The following is a 24512-nucleotide window of genomic DNA, read 5'->3' on the forward strand; positions in this document are numbered from 1 at the left end:
GACTGCTAGCTATTCCTAAAAAATGTAAAGAAAACTTAAAATTTTTCTTTTTGAAACATATCCTGTTTTCCTTTAAGGAAAATGGGCTGCATTTTGATAAAAGATTGCTTTATTGAAAACAATTACAGACATGCTGGTCTGCTGAGTCGAGCAGACCACGATCCCTGTGATTTTTGTGATTCCCTGTTGGTTGCAAACCGAGACCTACCTCATGAATATTAATGAGGTAGGTCTATTTGCGACCTGCTGGGAATCACAAAATGTGTCAAAGACACATTTGTACAATGGTGATTACCAAATAGCGAATCACAAAGATACACTATTTGGAAATCGCAAACAATTACCTACGCACATCTGGCACTAAACCACTAGAATTCATGTCCGGGCCTTGTAATTTTCAGGCCCTCTCAAACGAGCAAGGCAATCTCTGGGGGCTAAACCAGCTGTTCCAATTGGTAAACACTGGATTTCTTTTCCTCTTAAAATGCTTCCTGATGATTTAAATGTTGGTTTAAACTTTGGCTTCAGACCTTCAGGCAATACAAATATGTATCCTTAGTGTGCAGAATCAGTTAATAAATCAATCACTTCCACCTAAAACACAACTGTTCAGACCAACCATATTGGCTGAATTGCTATGATTGTGAATAAATGAGTGAGCGAGTGTCTGCCGATATTTATAAAGCATTAAACACAGGCACAATACCTCTAATCAATTAACATAGCTATTTTCACATTCACATCTAAAAAGTAGCTTGCTAATTTTCATTATTTTTGTTCTTTTTCAATGTGTCTTCCATGCTTCCTCTAAAATAACCCCATCCCTGATAGCTTCAACATGTAAGATGTAAGTGGTTGTCGAATTTTTGTAATCATTCCCTAATATCAGTACACTGAAATACCTTTATGATTTATTTATTTCCACAGGCATTAGACGGTTTTCTCATAGCAGTTACTACAGATGGGAGCATTGTATTTGTCTCTGACAGCATCACACCCCTTCTTGGTCATTTACCGGTGAGTTAACTCAAACATCTTCTTGTGACGTAGAAGTTGTGCTTACATAGTCAAAATATTGCCTTGAACCATTGGAGGAAGAGGAAGACTGCATTTGAAATTAACTCACGGCCACACAGGCCCTCATTACAAGTAACCCAACATGAAGATGGACGGAGTAGTGAAACTTTTCAAACTCTCACCCGCAGTCACAGATCTGGGTTAAATCCGTTGTTCTTTTGCTCACCATGCCACCCCAGTTTGGACCCAGCCATATGCAAATTAATCTTGACCTGGTTCCTCATGGGAACAGTCCAGACTGAACTGCCAGGCCAGATTCTCCCTCGACCAGAAACAAGCATCCTGAGATTGGTGGTGTCGGCCCAGACAAGGGTCCCCTGCTTACTATGCTATTGGATTCAAGCTAGCTTGGCTGATGATGGGTGATTCCCCCAAACCGGTCCCAGAATGCTTGTTTCCAGGCCAGGGAGGACCTGGCCTTGCAGTTAGGGCTGGACTGTTCCCATGAGGCTGATTTGCATATGGCTGGGTCCAAATTGGAATTGCTTGGTGAGCAAAAAAACAATGGATCTAGGCTCAGACCTCTGTACTGGACGTATATGTTTGACAGCATTCCGTCCATCATCTTTTTGTGTTGCCTCATTACAAATAGCCCGTTAAATTTCAAATTGTGTGGTATACCCATTGCCCAGATAAATTTCAGCAGGTCAAACCTGCCGATATTTATCTTGGGGAAAAAAATATACCAGACATGCATATTTTCCGTAACTTATTCCCCATTTTAGGAGAAAGACTCGGAATGGGTGCTATTTATCAAACACAATACATAATGTACTCCACATTGGGCCTGATTATGAGTTTGTCGGCGTATTCCCATATATATATATATATATAAGAAGGTAGGCGCAGCGAGCGGATGGGAGTGACTACAGAGGTGGCAAAATATTTAGCAATGGGAAATGGCAATAAGCACAACATACCAATGTGGGACATGATTGGACAATTATACTGTATTATGGGACATTGATGCCTTTCCAGGTTGCCACAGACATTTAACAAACACGGGGATGCCGCCCTATGATTGGTCTAAGATCCACCAATAGGGAACACAATGAAAACTTAAAAGAAAAACGCGGGGAGGAGCTACGCTCGCGAACAAGATGGCCGCTGAGGCTCCCGGCTCCGCCGAGCTTCGTCTCCCGCCGGATTATCCTGATATATATCCTGCTCTTACGCCCAACCTCCAGGTGGATGAATAGTTGCTGACCCCGGTGGTGCAATCCCGATCATTTTGCGGACTCGATCGACAAAGTTACACCGTGTTGCAATTCTAGGCCTAACCCGGCTGGTGAGCCGGGGCCTCGAGTACTGGCCCGGCCGGGTTACAATTGAACAACATCTGCCGTGGGACCCAGGTTGGGTCCGGTCTCTCGCTGCAGAGGTCATTTTGCCTGCTTCTGGTGGCGGTCGCTTGGTCTGCTTAACACCGAAGAAGAGGTGCCGCGACGCTCCTGTGGCCGCGGGCCGGAGTCCCCTGTCCCGGAGACTGGGTGCATCCTCCCCCCAGGTTCGAAGGGCTGGGGTCCTCGCTCGCGGCAGCGGAAAATAGACCGCTGTGCGGTACACGATCAACCGCCCTCCGTGACTGTCCGCTCCCTTCTGGCCTGTTTCCCCGGAGAACCGGTGCTCTGGGGACGAAGATCCTGCCAGTAACTCACCGAACGGAGATGGGTCGGACGGAACGCGAACCATCGCTGAGGACCGTCCTGATGGCCATCGGGGCTCTACATTCTCATGTGGAGGTTTTGATCCACAAGATGTCCGCTTGTGCAGCTGGGACTGAACGCCTGAGACCGGACCCTGCTCCATTGCGAGAGTTCAAACGTGCGGGGTCTCCCACGGTAAATGCTTCGCCGGTGGATGATGGTCTCGTGCTGGATGCAGTGTTGGAGCCCTTGGTTGGTAAACGAATATCCGAATGTAACCTTGGTATCGTGACTGCATTGCCACATCTACTAGTCCTTCCGACGAAGGTGGAACCACTCGACCCTCCGTTCCCGGAGCCTCTCTTCAACCACTTTTGTACCGCAACAACAATTTCTTCCCCCCTGGCAGCTTCATCGTGTTCTCGGAGGAAACAGTATTGGGACTTACTGTCGGAGAGGGGGTGCTTATGTGAGACTGGGATCTGTGATGGACTACTACTACTTACCTTCTCTTGACTGATCATTTTTGCCTTCTTTTTCCATCTCGTTTATCCTGTAGAGAGAGTGGTTCCACCTGTGGGAGTTCGTATTGCAGACCGTAAGGGCCAAGGTTGAGATTGACTGAAAGGGGCTTGTATCGTGGCTTCAATAGACATGGGTTTGCTACCACTATTCTTGCGGAGGGTTGGGCGGTGTTTATACCCTCCCCTGTTAGCTCTGATTGAATATCCTGATTGTTTTTGGTTATGCGTTCAGGGGTCGTTGTTTCTGACGGGGGGAGGGGGGACCGGGAGCCTGTTTGTCGATTTCCTCCCCCACTTTTCTTTTCTACGTTTAGTACATAGTTAGTTGGGGCGACAGGCACACTGCTAGTTAGGGTGGGGCGGAAGCCTTATGCAGGGGTGCAGGGTGGGGGGTAGGGGTTTGTTGTATTATCTTTCTTTTCGTTTTTCACGTTTATTATCCTGTTCCTCTCCTGTTATTAGATGCCTTCCTGAGGGGTTTTATTGACTGGTGGGTGGACGGGTCCTAGGGGTGGTGATGTGCCAGAGATCCTTTATAATGTATTGCCTCCAAGTGCTGTATCCAATTCTTTTAAGCCAGCTTGCCACTCAAACTTTCTGATTCTTTTTCTCCTTAAAAATCCTGTTCCTAAGGGTGGTGGACTTACGAAAAGTGTCGAACTGGTTGGAACGATATCTCCTGTGTTTTAACGATCGCATGCCATGGTAGTTTGATATTTAGCTTTCACCTTATGGAATTTCCGTACGTTACCCACTGTTGGTCTGTATAAGTGTTGCATACTCCGTATTGTAAGGCATCTGCCGATTGTTCTTCTTGTATTGCTTTAATAAAAAGAATTAAAAAAGAAAAGAAAAACGCAAGCTGTGCCAAATTGAAATGATTTTACGCAATGAAAAAGGCCTATGCCGAAATGCATTTGTGCAATAAAATCACCTTTAACTCCAGAGAGTGCTCCACGATTCGTAGTTGTTGTGTAACAGATGCGGTTCACCCCCGCCATTGGAAGCACCCGCCGAGTGTTCGACAAGCCTGGGTGAGCGAAGTTGTTGTTTATGTTGGCCTGTCTGAACCACTGCTAGCGGAACCCGGCAACTGAAGAGGATGTGGACTATTCAAGTCCAAGGGTACCTGACATGTGAGGGACACCTACGGGATACCGTGAGAACGAACAAAGAAGCAGGCGAGGAAGATAGGCACAGCGAGCGGATGGGAGTGACTACAGAGGTGGCAAAATATTTAGCAATGGGAAATGGCAATAAGCACAACATACCAATGCGGGACATGATTAAACAATTAAATTGCAATATGGGACATTAATGCCTTTCCAAGTTGCCATAGACATTTTCCACACACGGGGATGCCACCCTATGATTGGTCCAAGCTCCACCTATAGGGAACACAATGAAAACTTAAAAGAAAAACGCAAGCTGTGCCAAATTGAAATTATTTTACAAACTGAAGGCCTATGCCGAAATGCATTTTCCAAGAAAATCACCTTTAACTCCCGAGAGTGCTCCACGATTCGTAGTTGTTGTGTAACAGATGCTGTTCACCCCCACCATTGGAAACACCCGCTGAGTGTTCGACAAGCCTGGGTGAGCAAAGTTTTGTTTATGTTGGACTGTCTGAACCACTGCTAGCAGAACCCGGCAACCGAAGAGGATGTGGGCTATTCAAGTCCAAGGTTACCTGCCATATGAGGGACGCCTACTGGGTACCGTGAGAACGAACAAAGAAGCAGGCGAGGAAGATAGGCGCAGCGAGCGGATGGGAGTGACTACAGAGGTGGCAAAATATTTACCAATGGGAAATGGCAATAAGCACAACATACAAATGTGGGACATGATTGAACAATTATATTGCATTATGGGACATTGATGCCTTTCCAGGTTGCCATAGACATTTTCCACACACAGAGATGCCGCCCTATGATTGGTCCAAGCTTCACCAATAGGGAACACAATGAAAACTTAAAAGAAAAACACAAGCTGTGCCAAATTGAAATTATTTTATGCACTGAAGAAGGCCTATGCCGAAATGCATTTGCGCAATAAAGTCACCTTTAACTCCCGAGAGTGCTCCACGATTCGTAGTTGTTGTGTAACAGATGCGTTTCACCCCCGCCTTTGGAAGCACCCGCCGAGTGGTCGACAAGCCTGGGTGAGCGAAGTTGTTCTTTATGTTGGCCTGTCTGAACCACTGCTATATATATTACCACTGGGTAGGTAAAGTTAGGATTGAGTTTCCAAAGGAAAGCATTTTTTGGTTTGCATATTCCTTTGATGCCTTTTGAAGAATCTCCACAAATCTTTCTAAAACAATGTTTCTTCACCTCAACTCCATCCTGGTAAGTTTCAGGGTGTTCCGTCAAGTGGGGGCAAAGAAAAAGGGGGAGTCTCAAGATGCGTTTTTCCCATTAATTTTTCCGTACTAACTTTAGACACAGCTACAGGCCAAACTCCTGAACGGAATTAAACCAAATTTTGCAGAAAGCTAGATCTTAGTCTAGAATGAATGCTTTTTGTGATTTGCTGTAAATCTATCACACCTCTAAGGCTCCGTGGACCCGACAGATCTCGTGCTGTGATCTGATTGGGTGCCACCACATCAACAAGACTGTTCCGTTATCCATCTTAGGACTTGGAACTTAGTCCAGAGTCCGACAAAAAAGGTAAGAATATACATAAGGGGGCAGAGTGGAATGCCCTGACCCCTAGGCCTGGAGCCAAAAAGGTTATTTTTTAAAAAGTTGCTGCAAATTCACAGAGGATCTACAAATCTGTGGCAAAAGTTTTAAAAAACAAGCGCTGGTTTGAAAACTTCTACAAAACCCCTTCTCCCTGCCATGAGGTGGGTCAGGCACAATACTTTATTTAGGGGAGGGGGGCATGTGACCACCCCTCCCCAAGCCCTGTAAAGACCCGGGGTCACTATCCTCAGGAACCTCTCTTGGTGCCTGCAAGCAGTCAGCGTGGGTGCTGTGGGAGTCTGCATTGTTTTTGTTTGCTTCCGTCAGGTCGGAGCAATGTGAATTTCCATGCCCACAAAAGTGTGGGCAGGGAAACAGATGTCTGATCCCCCCACAGGCTGGAACATTTGCAAAGCTCCCACCCAGTGGAAGCAGACATGCCTACTCTGCCTGTGGCCAAACCCCTAGTGTGCACCGCATTCAGGCAAGGGGATGGCTTTACTTATGATAATAAAATATTATTTTACGTTAAAAAAATAGAAGTTAACTGGAAAAAAACAAAGGGCAGAGTGCCATTGTAGTCAGGCGTTAAACTCAATAACCACAGAAATTCTCCAGTTATAGTTATCTATAGTAGCTATAACTCATGCCCTTAGGTAACTTTAACTTGCGCCCTCGCATACACAGCTAATTACCCCACTTACTACATCAGTCATGACATGTTCTTTAGCATTATTGATAACATAACTGCAACATTTGAAACAGCATCATTGATAACAAGATTGTGCGTGGCGGGCGTGAGTTACAGTTACCTTAAGGCACGAGTTATAGTTGCAAAGATAAATATAACAGGTATATTTTAATGTTTTTTTTATTTCAACTTAATATTGATTCTGAAAATTTCACCTAACTTTAATATCACTTTAACCTTTGGTGTTTTCAGTTAACTGTTTTATTTATTTATTTAAATTTAGAGAGTTTTATATAGCATTGGCAGGATCGGTGGGTATCAGAGCACTTTATAACATGTACACAGGCAATAAAAGAAACAGACAGACAAAACAAAACAGGCTGCCGTCTGTAAGGCAGATAATAGAGTTGAGAGTTTCTTGATTGTAGGCTGCTAAAAAATAGCTATGGTATATTGTCCATTGGGTTAAAGGTGCCGAGCGAGGAGGAGATCCTTTAGTTTTCTCTTGAAGGTCATGAAGGAGGGGTTGGTTCTGAGATCTGCTGTTAGGGAGTTCCAGATTTTGGGAGCATTGCCCGAGAATGAGTGAGTCAGGGCTTTTTATTTATGTCTCTTTGGGGTATGAGAAGTAGGTTGTTGGTGCTCCTCAGGTTTCTTGCCTGGCCTGCCTTGGTGAGATTGGCTGCCAGGTAGACTGGTTTACCAGTGTGAAGGACTTTGTGGGTGAGACAGGCAGTTTTGAAGTAGCAGCAAGCTTCAGTTGGGAGCCACTTGAGATCTTTCAGGGAGGGTGAGATGTGATCTTGCCTTTTGGCTCCGTATATATATATATATATATATATATATATATATATATATATATATATATATATATATATATATATATATATATATATATATATATTGTTATGGTGCACACTAGAAATTAAATTGCATTTAGTCACCTACCTCAGTTTAAAGCAATCATATTTACAAACTACAATGAGCCATCTTTAATTGCATCCATGTGAAGGTGATGTAACCGCTTTCCTTCCCACCTTTATGTTTATTCTCTTCTGGTTGCTGGTATTTGGGATTCTCTGTAGCATCTGGCTGTCTGATCTCAACAAATGTTCTGGCCAAAGTCATCACAATTTTCCCGCTGATAATTTGGGACATTGTGCTTCACTGGCTACTGATATCTAATAAAGAAACTGGCCATCAGCCCAAACGTTATCAATCATGCACAATCTTAAGGCTCGCCAAGCTTCCATATTTTCAATGAAATGTAATTGTTTGATTGTCGTTTGCACGGACTGTCCAGTATTGTATTGATGTAGTCCATTTTTGAGTTGATAAGTGCTCCTTTAATGTTCATTTTAGTCGACCCAGGCAAAATAAAGCAGAGCAGACCACTGTCGTGTAATGTTCTTTGTAGTTGAAATTTGCATCCCATACCTCCACCAGATTCCTTGCTGTTTTCAAGAAGGCGGTGGCAAGACCAGATAGTTCAGGGGCTTGGAGAGGGTTGTTTATTCTAGGTCAGGGTGGACTTGAAAATAGATCGTCCAAAAACTGGCATCTTCAGAAACATTTCCAAGGCACAATTCAACCCTGAATATGGCTGGAAAATTACTACTTTAAAGACGGGAGCAAACCTTGATCACAAAGGATGGGAGAAATTGCTAGGGCTTTTTTTTTTTTATTCTTTTTTTTTGGTCCCCCACACCAGAAACAACAGAATTGAAGTCTCTGCCCACAAGCAGCATACAGTCCGGGAGTCCCAGAATCACCCTCCCCAAATCAGAAAAGGTTGAGGACTGCAAACCAGGGGGGACGTAGACAGAAAGCAGCGTGATGGTCTTCCCCTCCCACCTACCAGTGAGGGCGGCGTAACCCCCTCTATCATCACACATTACATTGTCAACCTACAGGGGAAGGGAGTTCCGAACAAGAATACCCACCCCCCTGGAACGGGAGGTGAAACCAGCATGGGCAGCAAGGTGGTATCCCCGCCTATTCTTAGCATGACAAGTGTTCCCAATCAGATGTGTTTCCTGCAGTAACACTACATCAGGGGAGAAACGTTTCAAGCATTGCAATACAACACCCCGTTTTATCCTGTCCCGCAATCCATTAACATTCCAGCTTAGAAGTCTCAACCCCCTACCCCCCACAGTCAAAATGGCAGCAGAGCCCTCCCAACCCGCAGCGCAGCACCCAAATCAAATAATAATTCAATACGTTGCCTTGAAAAAGAACCCTAACACACCCCGAACACTTCCCACCCTCCCCCCACAGTCCCAGGAAACAAACGCCCTGCACCCCTGCGTTAGACTCAAAAGCCACCCCAACTTGCAGTGTGCCTGTCGCCCTAACATAGAACTAATCTACAAAAAGAAACCCAGAGAAGGAAAGAGTCCCACCCCCCCGCCACCTCGGGGTGCACACAGAAGTCTTAGTAATACGGGAGACGTCTAACCACAGTGACATATCATAAACAGTGTCAGTAACTCGGGAACACAGCTCATTCCTGGTCAGGTTGGCCACCCTCAGCTCCGCCGGAATGGTCCGTGCGATCTCGTCGCTCAGGCAAGGAATCAAGCCAGTCACTCACTCTGTCAGGGCGATCAAAGAAAAATGTCCGGTCCTCATATTCAATCCGTAGTCGGGTCGGGAAAAGCATCGCATATTTCAGTCCCATGTCCCTCAGTCTCTGCTTCACTCCTTGGAACTCCATCCTCTGTTTCTGAACAGATTGTGTGAAGTCCGGGTAGCAGCTCACAGTGGTATTAGCCAGTATTTGGGTGTCTTTCATAGATTCACATGCCTGAATCATTCCCCGTCGTCGAGACGGGAGCCTCCGGTAAATAAAAAAGTAATGTCCTATAGACATACATAGAGAAAATAGGCCCAAGGGTCTCCCCTTAGTGGCCTTTCCTTGTCCTTATGTAAAAAGGACCAAACTCTTACAGTCAGCCAATCAGCCCCGACCTCCCTCTAGGACCTCCCTGGGAGGAGCCCCAGTCCCTCAGATTTTCTACCGCACGTTGTGCTAAGGGAGTCTCCTCTGAGCTCTGCTCAGATTCTGTGTTTTTTTCACTTAATTTGGCTTTTCTACTATGGATTATCTTCAAATACATCTTTATCTTCAAATACTTTCTTTAAAGAAGGTTTTAACAAGGGAAAGAACGGAAGAATTCTGTTTGGAGCCTGCACTTCTTGTTCCAAGAGGTGGCTCTGCTCGGTTCCTCGCACTCAGACCAAAGGCTACAAGGTATGTTGCTTTTTCAAGTGACTTTTGAAGGGTCGTGAACAGAGCTGTTAATATGCTTAAGGCCAGAAAGGAGGTTATTATTTTCTCCAGTTACTGCGATGAGGTGTTGCCCTCAAAGTCCAGGAGACCTCAATAGAGAATCTCCTCAGACTCATTCCTCAGGGTACCATCCTGAGAAGGCCCTAAACAAGACCGCTCAGGGGTCTTCCGGGCGCAGTCCTTCAAGGGTCTCCCCACTCTGTGGGAAAGGAGAGTAAAGGACTTGCTTTGGAGAAATATCGGACAAAATAGACGACGTATGAGCCGTCTATATCCCCTCCTCTGGTCATAGGTTCGTTCAGAAAGGCGTCGTCTATACCTCCTAGAGGTACAGCCTAAGAAGCCATCGATGTCAAAACCATCATCATTACAATGAGAGCGTCAATGACAGCTTCGACGATGACGTCGACGACGAGACCATAGACGTCGACGGCGACACCGTCGACGATTGGAGCGTCGAGAGCGTCGACGACTAGGACATCGACGTCAACGACGAGACCGTCGACGACACCATGGACGTCGACTTCGACACCGTCGACGACGGCGAGGACCGTCGACGACGGCGAGGACCGTCGACGACGACTAGGACCGTCGACGACGAGGACCGTCGGCGACGGCGAAGACCGTCGACGACTGCGAGGACCGTCGACGGCAAAGACCGTCGACGACGACGAGGACCGTCGACGACGGCGAAACCGTCGACGAAGAGACCGTCGACGTCGAGACCGTCGACGTCAAGACCGTCGACGAGGACCGTCGACGACGGCGAGGACCGTCGACGACAGCGAAACCGTCGACGACGAGACCGTCGACGTCGAGACCGTCGACGTCGACGACGAGTCCGTCGACGACGAGACCATCGACGTCAAGACCATCGCCGTCGACGAGGACCGTCGACGACGGCGAAACCGTCGACGACGAGACCGTCGACGTCGAGACCGTCGACGTCAAGACCGTCGCCGTCGACGACGAGTCCGTCGACGACGAGACCATCGACGTCGGCGACGCAACCTTTGACGTCGGCGACGCAACCATCGACGACAGCCTCTCGGAACGAAGGCCTGTCTACAGTATCAATGATGGTTTCATCTACGAAGACTACTCGGCATGTCTACGGCCTGTCTACGGTTCGATGATGGCCTCACCTACGATGATGGCCTCATCTACAAAGGCGCATTTTTGTGGGCGCGTCTGACAGCCTGTCTACGGCGGCCTATCTATAGCGTCTACAGGGCCTAGTCTACGAGGACCTAGTCTACAATGGCCTAATCTATAGTCTACGATGGCCTAGTCTACTGGCCTACTCCATGGAGGCCTAATGATCGATGGCCTAGTCGTCTACGAAGGCCTAGTGCTCGATGGCCTAGTCTACAATTTCCTAGTCTACGACGGCCTACTCTATGACGGCCTCGTCTACGAGGGCTAGTCTAAGGAGTCGACTGCTCGCCTGCGACGCCCTGTCTACGGTATCGACGATAGCCTCATCTACGTAGGCTCATCTTCGAGGACTCGTCTACGGCGGCATAGTCATCGACGACATCGTCTAGGACAGCCTGTCTGGTCGACCAGGGCCTTCTCTAAGATGGCCTAGCCTAAGATGGCCTCATCTACGCGGGCCTCGTCTACGTGGGCCTCGTCTACGATGGCCTAGTCTACGAGGGACTCGTCTACGATGGCCTCGTCTAGGATGGTCTAGTCTATGATGACCTCATCTACGACAGACTCAGCTACGAAGGCTAGTCTACGACGGCGTCGACGGCCTTGTCTACGAGTAGTCTACGACGGCCTCATCTATGACTGCTCGTCTGTGACGGCATACTCTCTGACGGAGATCTTGTCGACGAACTCGTCAACGAAGGAGGAAATCCACCAAGTCTGTAATCTCTTTTAAGAGGGTATGGTCATCTATGACTGCGCGTCTACGATGGCATAGTCTACGACGGCAACCTCGTCGACGAATTCATCGACGAAGAAGGAACTCCACCACTTCTGGAATCTCTTCTAAGGTGGTACGGAGAGCTGCTCAACGTTTTAAGATCTCCATGACCTCTCAAGAACAGGCCTGCTTCTGGTACGTCTTCAAAGAACCCTACAAGAAGGCAGTAAGGTCAATACGGGTTATCCATTACCTATAGTCAGAATAGTATGGGTCCGGTAGTGCCCCTCCTCTGTATCACTGGTGATCCCTCCGTTGGGGAAGAAGTATAAGGCGCCAGATACAGCACCGGCGTGCTTAACAGGAACTTTCTAAGCCGGACTCCGTAGTGCCACAGGCGCCCTAGAAAAACTCCGGGGATCCTTCGGCCCCGTTGTCACCTCCTCCTGATAAGGAGGGTCTAAGAGTGGACAACCTGACGAACAGGTTTTCCTCTGTGAACGTTCTAGCGCTCTTGGTACGCTAGCATGGAAAAATTGTGGGCACACTGGCCCCATACCAGCCGGAATTCCGAATACCAGCCGGAATTACCAGACTCATCCGAAGAGGAAGTTAGGTGGATTCCGCTAGAGGCGGTGCATTGGCGTTAAACCATACACTACACGAGGAATATCGCTATGACAGGGTTCCGCAAGTGGCTGGACCAGCAGTCTTGCGGATCCAAGGAGGGCCCTTTCCGTCCTGAGGTGCAAACAATGTTTGTGGACAGGCCAGATGAGGGCCAGTCACTATTGGCGCGAAAAGTTAACGAAACAGACAATGCGAGAGCTTTGGACACTCCTCAGTATATGGACCTGTCCTTTAGTACAAATGGAGGAAGAAGAAGGTCTTCCCTCAAAGGAATTATCAATTCCAATCTTCCTGCTCTTCAGGCCAGAGTAGACCACAATGCCTTCAGTCGCCGACAATAGCAAAACAAGCTCCCATCCTCTGAGAAATTGTCTTCTCATGGAACGGGCAGCAGAGATATCAAGATATACAGCTGCATCTACGTCTGGATTATGCTGTAGAATGGAGCTATAGCGAGAGTTCCTCCTCCTCAAAGGAGCTATAGCGAGAGTACCTCCTCCTCATAAGGGAAAAGGTTTTTTTTTTTTTTGTTCCCGCTTCCTTTTTATATCCAGAAAAAAGATAAGAGGAGGAAACCAACATTGGGCTTCAGAGACTTCAACACCCTCCTAAATGAGGCAGTTGTTTCGCATGGTACTCCATGAGGTCCAGCAAACAAGACGTTTACTTCCATATCCCACTTCACAGGAATCGCTCAAAGTACTTACGATTTGCAGTAGTGGGCAGACATTTACGGTTTCGCGTTCTGTCTTTCGAGCTCAAGTCTGCACCACACATATTCACGAAATACAGTTCCCTGGGAGCGACATAACTAGGACACCAAGTCTTTCGGTTCTGAAGGACTGCCTGCTCAAGGCTTCATCCTTAAAAAGACGTGTCCAGGTCTCCCAACGCCTGCTTTCAGTTTTCGATGCTTGGATCTCATCCTCAATCAGGAAAAATCGGTCCTGAGACCTTCTCACTACATCAGTTTCCTAGGTACATCGGTTTCCTAGGTATAACCCTGGCCACACGGTCAGCAAAGGTTTTCATATCAGAGAGTGATAGTGTATCCTCCTGATTCCTCGCTCTCAACTACGAACAAGACCTCTACAAGAGGCGCTATCGAGGCAGTGGTTACAATCTACAGGGTCATCTTGCCACATAAAAGGGAATCCTCACATGGCCGGAGTCCTACAATGAGGAATATCCTCTCAAAAACTATCTCAAGGCTTGTCACTCCTACTTCCGGCGGTTCCTCACGTCGTCACAAAATGCGGAAGGTAGTCTCCTATGGAGAAGACACTATATATCAATCTGCCTGAACTGCTGACGGTCTTCCTGGGCCTTTAAGCTTGCCTACCAAGAATAAGACGAACAATGGGCTCACCGATGCGTTCAGCAGGCAGAAACCATTGTAACGGGGAGCTGGACCAACAACTCATTGGCCACATCTTCTCCAGATAAAACACGCCACAAATGGATCTACTTGCGATGTGAATGAAAGCCGAATGCCCACACTTCGGTAACTGGCTAGGGAATGCATCTCCAACCGCAGGGCGCAATGTCTTTGCGTAGGCCTTTCCGCCATTCCCGATGCTCCCATTGTCCTCAAGACAAGGTTGGTGGAGCCTGGTATTCTGATTTTAATAGCCCCAATTGGGCAGAGGCGACATTGGTTCACAGAACTCCACCACCTATCCCTGTAGCCGCCGATCCACCGGCGGCAGTATCTATCTCTGCTTACTATGATCGATAATGCAGTTCGACATCAGGGTCTGAAGTCTCTCTGGTTGGTCGCCTGACCCCTGAGTTCAGGGTTCCACAATCGAAATAATCCACAAGACTGAGTTCAGAGTTCCACAATCGGAATAATCCACAGGACTGAGTTCAGAGTTCCACAATCGGAATAATCCACAGGACTGTAGACATTCTTGCCAGAGCAAGTGCGGATAGCACGTGAACATATTCCCGGAAAGGGAAGCGCTTTGTGTCTGCGGTGTAGACCGCAGACATATGCTTTTCTCCACATCACTGGTGCAAATATTGCCTTATCTATCCATTACAGTACACTTAACAGTGCTATCTCGTTATAAAAGAATTCAAACGAGCCCATCGCTCTGGTCAAGCGGGTTGATTAAGCAAGTTCTGAAACGTTTATATAGATCTTTCCCGCCAGTAAGGATGTTGCCACCTCCTGGCATCTCAATGTGGTTCTTACCAAGCTCATGAAACATCCGTTCAACCAGTACACGAAAATCCCCACTAAGAGTCAGTGGGATACAGGCGGTTTTCTATCCAGAAGAGTGAGCGAGCTCCAAGCTCTGTCCATTCAGGAACCATACATGCAGTTCAGGAATGCTAGCATGGTGCTGAGACCGAATCCAAAATTCATTCCAAAGGTGCCTTCAGACTTTCGTCTCAATGAGCCAACAATCCTTCAAACTCTCTTTGCGAACCCTTCAACCGCAGCAGGAATGGCTCTACATTCTTTAGATCTCAAAGATGTCTCAGGTTCTACCTAGATAAGTCTAAGACTTTCAGAAACTCTTCACAACTGTTCGTGACATACAGCAGACCAAGAATGGGCCTGTCCCTCACGAAACAAAGCGTCTCAATATGGATCTCATCAACGATTGCATTCTGCCATGACCAGGCCGGACGGCCTTTAACTGAGCATGTTACTGCTCACTCCACCAGGGCGATGTCCACGTCCGCAGCACTGTTCGCTGGGGTACCAATCTTGGACATTTGCAGAGCGGCGACTTGGAAGTCACCGCACACTTCTCCAGACATTACTGCCTGGATATCGAACTTCAGAAGGATGCGGCAGTGGGCCAGGCAGTGCTTCGCCATCTCTTTCAGTGATGTGGGCCTTCCTACATCCCGCCATCCAGGTATGCACGTTCCTTGCTATTGTGATGTTACTGTTATGCTGTCCACATGTTGTATGACGACACATGCATTGTCTACTGTGACTACAGAGCATTTCCATCACGCGGGTGCATATCTGATTGCTAGCTATTCTGATTCAGGCATGTGAATCTATGAAAGACACCCAAATACTGGATAAGAAATGCGTTACTTACCTGTAACAGCAGTTATCCAGTATTGGTGTCTTTCATAGATTCACATGCAACCCTCCCGCCTCCCCTGGAAGGTCTCACATCCCTCTCTAACAATATTACGCCAACCTAGTTGGGTGCGTACGAAAATCTGAGGGACTGGGGCTCCTCCCAGGGAGGTCCTAGAGGGAGGTCGGAGCTGATTGGCTGACTGTAAGAGTTTGGTCCTTTTTACATAAGGACAAGGAAAGGCCACTAAGGGGAGACCCTTGGGCCTATTTTCTCTATGTATGTCTATAGGACATTACTTTTTTATTTACCGGAGGCTCCCGTCTCGACGACGGGGAATGATTCAGGCATGTGAATCTATGAAAGACACCAATACTGGATAACTGCTGTTACAGGTAAGTAACGCATTTCTTCTCAAACTTCACCGGGCCACCCGTTCGTGATGCCTGCAGGATAGCGTCTCTATCCCTGAAATAGAAGATTCCAGGGTCCAGGGTCCGGGCGCAACACAGGCTATTGCAGCAGGATAGAGATGCGAGAGGGTGAAGATCCAAAAACGAAACCGAAAGTGAACTCGGGGCAGCAACCAAGACCCCGCCGCCGTTGTTGTTGAATTACAGCCTGGGCACTCAGACCACCCGAGGCCCGGAGATGTCCATGGGGCAGGCCTCAAAGGTTCAGAGTGTCATAAGTTTGGTTCCCGGAGTCCAAATCGATTTCTGAAAACAGCTCGTATGTCAGCTGGGTTGCGTCTTTAATAGCCCGTCGATGTTGGCAGGATAATACTCAGAATAATTGCGGGAGGTGGCGAGGGTCTCGGGAGCCCTGGGCTCACGCGGTCATCTTGGATGCGCGCGTAGCTCCTCCCCAATTGCTAGGGATTTAAAGACAATTAGAACATTGGAATGTTGGAGCTCCAGGCTTATACCAGCCATTATAAGCCCGGAGCACTCCATTGTTTTCAATGGAGCTCCCAACATTCCAATGTTCTAATATTAGGGATTTAAAGACAAATATTCCCTGTGGGCAAAAAAGCATCCACTCAATCTCCTATCTTGGACAACTTGTCACCCTAGTCAGTATTCACAGGGGATCTGGATAAAGCGCCCTGAAATCCCCCCTACCTGAAATGTATCTAATGTAAAAATGAAACTTGTAAAGTATAGCAAAATCCTTATTTGCACAGTCTTGCCAGTGCCATAATCACTAAGAAGAAAACACACGTGTTTGATCTGTCAATACCTCTTCACCACAGCAATGTTTTAAGTGTTCAGATGTTCATATGGGTTCTAAAGCCTCTCTCTCTCTGGGCGAATATCTTTTCTCAGCTCATGTAAGTACTGTTAAAGCAAAGATTTACCACTCTCACCCTTAAGTTTTTGGGTCAGAACTATCCAAGACCTACCCCCACTGCCATCAGCTGCAACAATGCCTTCCTCAACATCTGAAAAAAAGACAATGCTCTGGCATTCACAATTTGTTTCTTCAGGCAATGCATTCATACCTTGAGCTCATTCAGACTTGTCATCTTTCTTGTTTAGAACTCCCTTTGAGTTTGGCAAGAAAGAAACCCCTTCTACAATGTGTGCACAGTATTCACACTAACTGAGAAACTGAGCCAAGTTTTCCCTACCTCATGCCTTTGGTGATCAGGTTAGCCTTCAGTATTTGTAGTACGGAGATTGCTGATGCCAAACTAAAAAGTATGTGCCAGTACCAGAAAGCCCCATTAGGAGTGACCAAAATGGTGAGATGACGGCAGTCAGTTGTCAACTCTAGCGGGTAGTGTGCTGCTTGGAAATAGAAAGCAGAAAAATATTTAGTTTCACCAATCTCAGAAAGCAGAGCTTGAATTTTGTAGAGAGGATTGCAACCCACAAGCACTTTTTTATTTAAGGAACTCAGTTTGGCTCAAACATTCCAGACCTTTCGCCAAGGATCACAATGGGACAAACGGATCACTGACATAATATCGATAACACAAATATCGATGTAGCAAAATATCGAGTAAAAAATATAGAATACAAAAATATCGAACTCCTATCTCCAAACAGGTAAGTGCAAAAATATCGAATCAAAAATATCGTTGTAAAAAATATAGATAGTCAAAATATCGAATTTTTTAAATGTCTTAAAAGTAATTGAAAAATAATAAAATATTAAATATAATTAACTTAAACATACTTAAAATACTTAATTAACCTTAAAATTAATCAATAATTAATTTAAGTTAAAAATAAATAAACATACAATGTAATTTTTTAATACATACACATATAAACATAATATTAATAAAAAATATACAATATTTTTACCATAGGTTAGCGGGACAGTAAAATTTACTATTACCACTCCACTGAGTGCAACAGTAGAGAAAGCGTTGGATAGCAGGAAGGTAAAAATGACTATTCCCACTCCAAAGAGTGCAAGAGTAGGGAAAGCGTTGGATAGCGTAGGGATAAAATGACTATTCCCACTCCAGAGAGTGCAACAGTAGGAAAAGCGTTGGATAGCGTAGGGGTAAAAATTACTATTCCCACTCCAGTGAGTGCAACAGTAGGGAAAGCGTTGGATAGCGGGAGGGTAAAAATTACTATTCCCACTCCAGTGAGTGCAACAGTAGGAAAAGCGTTGGATAGCGGGAGGGTAAAAATTACTATTCCAACTCCAGAGAGTGCAACAGTAGGGAAAGCGTTGGATAGCATAGGGGTAAAAATTACTATTCCCACTCCAGGGAGTGCAACAATAGGGAAAGTAAATACTTCATATATAATTAAAAATAAATTAAATATTAACACCAATTACAAATTAATTAAAATTAATTACCAATCTAATATATTATACTAATTTATCAATTACAAATAATTAAAAAAAAATAATTACTCAAAAATAATTACCTATTAATACAAATTAATTACCAATAACAATTAATTAATTAACAATTGAAAAATAATTAACAATTAATTTAAAAAAATAATACATTTTTTTTATTAATTACAATTAAATTACCTCCCACCCGATTTCCCTATAAACACACAACCCGCTACAGAAAATAAATTAATAAAATGAACATAATTATCAATTAATCAGTTAATACAAATTAATTACCAATTAAATTTTAATTAATTACCAATTAAAAATTAATTAACAACTAATTCAAAATAAATACCAATACATAAATTATAATAAAATTACTTTCCACCCTATTCCCCTATAAACCACAACCCGCTACAGAAAATAAATAAATAAAATTAACATAATTATCAATTAATCAATGAATACAAATTAATTACCAATTATATTTTAATTAATTACCAATTAAAAATTAATTAACAATTAATTCAAAATAAATACCAATAAATAAATTAAAATATGTAATTAATTATATTTAAATTACTTCCCACCCTATTTTTCCTATAAACCCACAACCCGCTCCAGATTTATATTACGCAAAAATTAAATACCATAAAATTAATTAATTAAAATAAATTCTAAAATAAAAATACACTTTTAACACATATACTAACATAAAAAACACTTACATATTATTAAAAATATAAATATTAACTCACATACCTAAAATTCGATATTTTTGTTGTCTATATTCTGTCCATCGATATTTTTTTTGTCTATATTCTGTCCATTCGATATTTTGTCCCTTGTATATTTTAGATTCGATATTACTGCTATTCTATTCGATATTTTTGTAGTCTATATTCTGTCCATTTGAAATTTTGCCCATTCTATATTTTTAACTCGATATTTTGCCCATTCTATATTTTTTACTCGATATTATGACTGTATACCGGGACAAACCCACTCAAGTGACTAAACAACTGCTATCACTCCCTATTCGCACGTCACATTCTTAATATTCCTGTTTTGAACAAATACAAGAGATATGGGGCTTACTGATCCTAGTTCTAAATTAATTCCCAAGTTTCCTTGATGTCTTCACCTAGGGATTTGCAGCCCTTTTTTCTCTACATAAGTTGTATCTAGGATTTTTCTATCTTTCAATTGTATAGACGGATTAAAAACAAAATATACAGCTTTGTCAATTTTATTACACCTGTGTGCAAATTCTCTGACATCAGCCTCCTCTAAACACTTATCTTTCCAAAAAGTAAGAGGCAGAAATAATAGTAAAGTATGAACGTTAAACTGCTAAGACGTTTAATGTTCTTTCATCAATAAAAATATAATATTCAGAGGCCGCATTCAATTCTTCGTCCTCTCCACCAAATGGATCTGCACCAATCCTTTCTTCAGTTTAATACTCAGACATACGAGGCACCATATTTACTTCATCCTGGTGGGGCAGTACGGGCCTTGCTGGACCGTCTCTCGCTCTTATACACTGTAACAGGGACAGAGAAGGTGCTGCCATTAAGGATATGGCCATGAGCAAGAACGCGGAACCGTGTGGATTACTTGCAGAGTTTTACTCGACATACACAGGGCTGCTGGCTCCCAGGCCGGTTGCAGTGTATGCCAAATCATACGTATCAGGGACCCTACTGGACTTGACTCTGGCAGCAAGTGTGGTGCTGTTCCCAAACCCAAAGCCCTGGTGGCCCCTGTTGTTGCATTATACCCTCTGTCCAAGTTGAACATGGATTTCAAAATCCTCAGCAAAGTCCTAGCGGCTCGATTACTACAACATATGCAGACGTTTCCATACAGACCAAACCAGTTACATACCCACGCAAAACACTTCTCTTAATTTGCGGCGGCTCCACCATATCCTGTATAACCCTGACGTGCAGGCTACCTCCGGTGCATTGATTGTGTGTGACATCAAGAAGACTTTCAAAAAGTTCCGTTAGGGCTTTCTCAAAGAGGTCATGACCCGCATGGGCCTTAGGAACTCATGACTGAAGTGGATGAGACTACTGTATACCCTCCCGACCGCCAGGGTTAAAACTGGCACCACAATTTCACAGTAATAAGATATTCATCACTGAACATGCCAGGGCTGCCCGCTGTCCCCCCTACCTTACTCTTCGCCTTGGCGATAGAGTTGTTGGTGGAGTTGCTGAGACTGGAGGGCAGAGGCAGGGGCATTGTAAAGGGTGAACGTATCGTATCCCTCTATCAATATGACCTTCTTTACATTTTGAACAGTGCCTCGGATGCTGGCGTCTTGATGATAGTCCTGGAGAACATTTGGCTCCCTTTCGGGCCTCTGGGTCAACCAAGCTAAGACCTGTCTATTCCCCAAACACCTTTAACTATCTGGAAATCCAGATCTACCACACATCAGCATTCATAAGGGAGAGTAATCTGGGAGGGGCACTGCACTACCTTATGTCATGTGTGCCCTTCTGGAGGTTGCTCAAATTGCTGTCAATGACACTCATTGCAATCTCAAAAACGGTGATGCTCCTGAGGCTGCTTTATTTTTTCTCAAATCTTCTGGTCAGCATGCTGGGGTCTTGGTTACTGCAGCTAGATTCACTCTTTAGGGAGCTTATCTGGTATGGGAGCCGCTAGAGTATCCCTAGCCACAACACGACAACCTCCGACGGGGGAGGGCTGGACAAGCTTAATTTCTACATCCTGTACACGGTTGGGTCCTGCCTCCTGGGTGCATTTCCTAGGCCTAGGCCCAGAATGGTTGATAATAGGTTTTTAGAACTGGTAATTGCAATATCCAAAAGGTGGATAGCGATGGTCTGGAAAATCCAGTGTAGATCCCATTCTGGGGTTCTGAGGGATAGATGTGGTCACATGGGCGAGAGCAGAGGAGAAAGCCCTGTTGATCGAGGAGGCCAGGGTGGTGCGCAGTTGCTCCACAGAGGAACTATGGGCAGAGTTTGTTAATGCATGGGAAAACCCCACACACGACACAGATTTGGGCGAGGGAGGGTCAGATACACCTGAAGAGATGGACACGGAGTTCAGCTGAGTGAAAGAGAATGTTCCTCCCCGCTGCAATGGGAGGGCTGCATACTGGTCTCCCCATGAGGCGGACCCCCACCCCCACCAAGTAGGTAGTTCTCTCCCGGCCTGACCCACCCTGCCTGGGCCACGTGGCGCTGCCACAGACTTGGCTGGGAGCGTGCCCCCGCCCCTCCCCCAAACCTTCGAGTGTCTCCTTCACACACTTCTACCCCTAAAGGTAAAACACGGTTCCCTTGAGACAATTGTTTGGCAGTTCTTCCCCACTTTTTGTTTCTCCATGGTTTTTGAATACAGATCATACACCAGACCCCCAGTACTACTGTCTATACTAATGCATACTCAGAATGTTAGTAAGACTCACTGTACATACAATGCCGCAACCCACAGAGATTTTAGGAACACTTCATGTGCCTGCCTATCTTTTGAACACAATCTGTATTGATGTGTTTTTCTATCAACTGCAATTACATTGTAAGCAAATGATTGTGTAATAATATGCTAAAATGTCAACAAGCACAGTTTAAAACTGTGCTGATCATGTTATACAGAAATGAGTTGATTCAAATAGGACGACATAGACCATGATAAACTGGTACTCTTTAGAGAAGTTTTCTGCTCAGCCCTCTAACATCATCAGGCACCATAGATCCCAACACTGAGGCTCTGGCGACTGGCTGAATGAAGCTTCCTATTGTCCAAAATGCTCGTCATACGGGCTGGTTATACCAGAGTGATCTCCTTTTGTTGCACTCCACGCAATATAATGCAGTACAGGGAGGGCATGGCCTATTCACTTTCCCTAAGAAAAGCAGCACAAAACTCTCTAGTTGTAGTGTTAAGAATGGGGCTTGGTTTCCACCAGTTGTTCTCTTGTGTGTCTCGCCACTGCCCACTGAGTTGCAAAATTCATTTGGATACAATTGGGCTCTGCCCATTCTCTTAAATTGAATAGTTAGACCTCAGTCCGGAGGGTCACACTGAGTGCAACTGAAAAAGACTCAGGCCTCATTAAACAGTTCCCTATTAATTTCAATGGGGCCATTAATTATGTTACAGGACCCTTTGTAATTATGAAATCCATGGTTTTGCCTTTCATCTGTGGTGTTTCACCTGGACATTCACCTAAATGCAGTCATTCTTGCTCAGTGATCTCTGTGGGAAACCTATGACATACTGAAGGAGTAAGTTATGGAATTACTAGTCCCCTGGTGCTTCCTCATTTCTAAGGAATTCCTCATTGTCACACTCAGAATCCTCAAGTAATCTCCCCCAAGTTTCTGATATGCCTGGTATGAGTAACTTGGGAAATGGGAAGAAATTCCAGGTAATTTGATGGGCCACTCATAATGAGGCCCCCGGAGAATCAGCCAGTAAAAATCACAATTTTTATCATTGTTTCGTAGCCAGCTTGGACCTCTATATTTAATTCAAGGACTGATCTTCCTCGATGTGATATCAAAATGTAATCATAGTAGAGAATTATATAAAAATGAAAATTATTGTTGAACGTAGCCTTTTCTGTTTTTCTCTTTTTTCTTGCAGTCTGATGTCATGGATCAGAATTTGCTGAATTTCCTCCCAGAGAAGGAACATTCAGACATTTACAAACTTTTATCTTCCCATATGCTTGCAAATGATCCTTCTTCAGGGAGCTTCCCAGACTGTGAGTTGCTAGAAAAAGAATGAACTTCTGTGTTTTGTCCTTAATTTCTCTATTGTGAGTGAAAAAGTAATGGAATTTCAAAATTGATATTATTTCCAGCGCAGATATTATGCAATATTTTTTTATGCCCGATAATTTGTTCAGTTAACTGTTTTACTGCACGAAGTGCTAGGGCATTGTAAATCTTAGAAATACCAATAGTACCTCTCAGTAGGTTAGAAAAAAAGCTAGAAAATATTTGTAAGCAAAGTAATTGTAAAACAAACAACACTGAAATTAGGGCTTACATTTGGTGAACATACTCATAGTTAAGAAGCCAAGCAGTAGACAACTTTGGTTTCAGTTGGAAGTCAATACAGCTGTCTCAAAATTGGAGAGAGGAGGTTGAATTTCTTTGTGGAGGAGATGAATGTGTCTGTTGAGTGTAAGATTATCTTGACTGCACTGTAGAGTTTGTGGAGTACCTACCAGCTAGCCATTACCATTGTGCAAACAGAAGGAAACAAGTGCTGCAGTCGCTTTTATCAAATGAGATGTTAAAAGGAAGTGCTTTATTTTCTTGCAACGGAGATTGTAATTTGGGAGCTTAGCAAATACATGAATACAGGGAATAGTGGTAAGTAGCGGATCAAGGCTAAAGCCCATGAATTGGTCCTGGGAAAAAGAGAGGACGAGAAGCCATTGACAGAGCAAAAAGTTGGTCTTTGTTCCATTCAACAGCTTGGCTCAAAGTTCCAATCCCAGCTGTACTCGAGCGGATGGAGCTTTGTCTCGAACAGAGGCTTAGCACCAATAGTTCAATAGATTATCAATAACAGTGAAACACATTTTGCTCCAAATAAAATGACAGAGAGTAGTAGATTTGCAAACTAGGTTTATTAGCAAATTAGCAAAGTTACAAATTCAAATCAGTCAAAATACGAATAAATCAATAATCACCTGGTTAAATATAATCCAAAGAAGTCAGAATAGCAAATACAAAGCCAAGTTATGTAAGGATTTTTGTAGGCAAATCTTGAAAGGTGCAGTTCTTTTTAAGAGAAACTCCCTAAGACTAATCTAAAGTTTCAAGTGCAGTTGGGAAAGTTTAAGCAGCAAGTTTCAGCAGGAAATATATTTACTCGAGAGATTAATTCTGTGAGCAGCAATAAAATAAGCATAGGGTCTTGGAGGAGACAGATGGGCATCTGCATTTAAAAGTAGGCAGTAGCAAATCTGCCTGTCTAACTGAGCGATGCACAATTAAAACATAGAATTCAACAATCTGGATACTCTACTGTTCCTACAGAGAAGAAACCAATCAAAACTAAGCATTTGAAAAGTCCCTGTGTCAACCCTCTTCCCGTGAATCATACAATGGAAGATTTCAGCGTTGTTGCCTTCATAGATATCTTGCAAGACATCTCAGCCAGTCTGTCTCACACACAGGTGTTAAGATTTACTGTTGATACATTCAATGG

General features: G+C 44.6%; 1 protein-coding gene across 1 annotated transcript in view; it reads left to right on the forward strand.

Annotated features, from left to right (window-relative positions):
• The window catches only part of NPAS2 (neuronal PAS domain protein 2), a 420609-nt gene that overhangs the window by 152269 nt on the left and 243828 nt on the right, over window positions 1-24512 (forward strand). Inside the window, exons 5-6 of the mRNA XM_078658025.1 lie at window positions 928-1017; window positions 22932-23052. Of these exons, the coding sequence (XP_078514151.1) occupies window positions 928-1017; window positions 22932-23052 (211 nt within the window). The remainder of the gene's footprint in view (window positions 1-927; window positions 1018-22931; window positions 23053-24512) is intronic.

Source organism: Lissotriton helveticus, chromosome 8 (genome assembly GCF_964261635.1).
Source record: "Lissotriton helveticus chromosome 8, aLisHel1.1, whole genome shotgun sequence".
Lineage (NCBI taxonomy): Eukaryota > Metazoa > Chordata > Amphibia > Caudata > Salamandridae > Lissotriton > Lissotriton helveticus.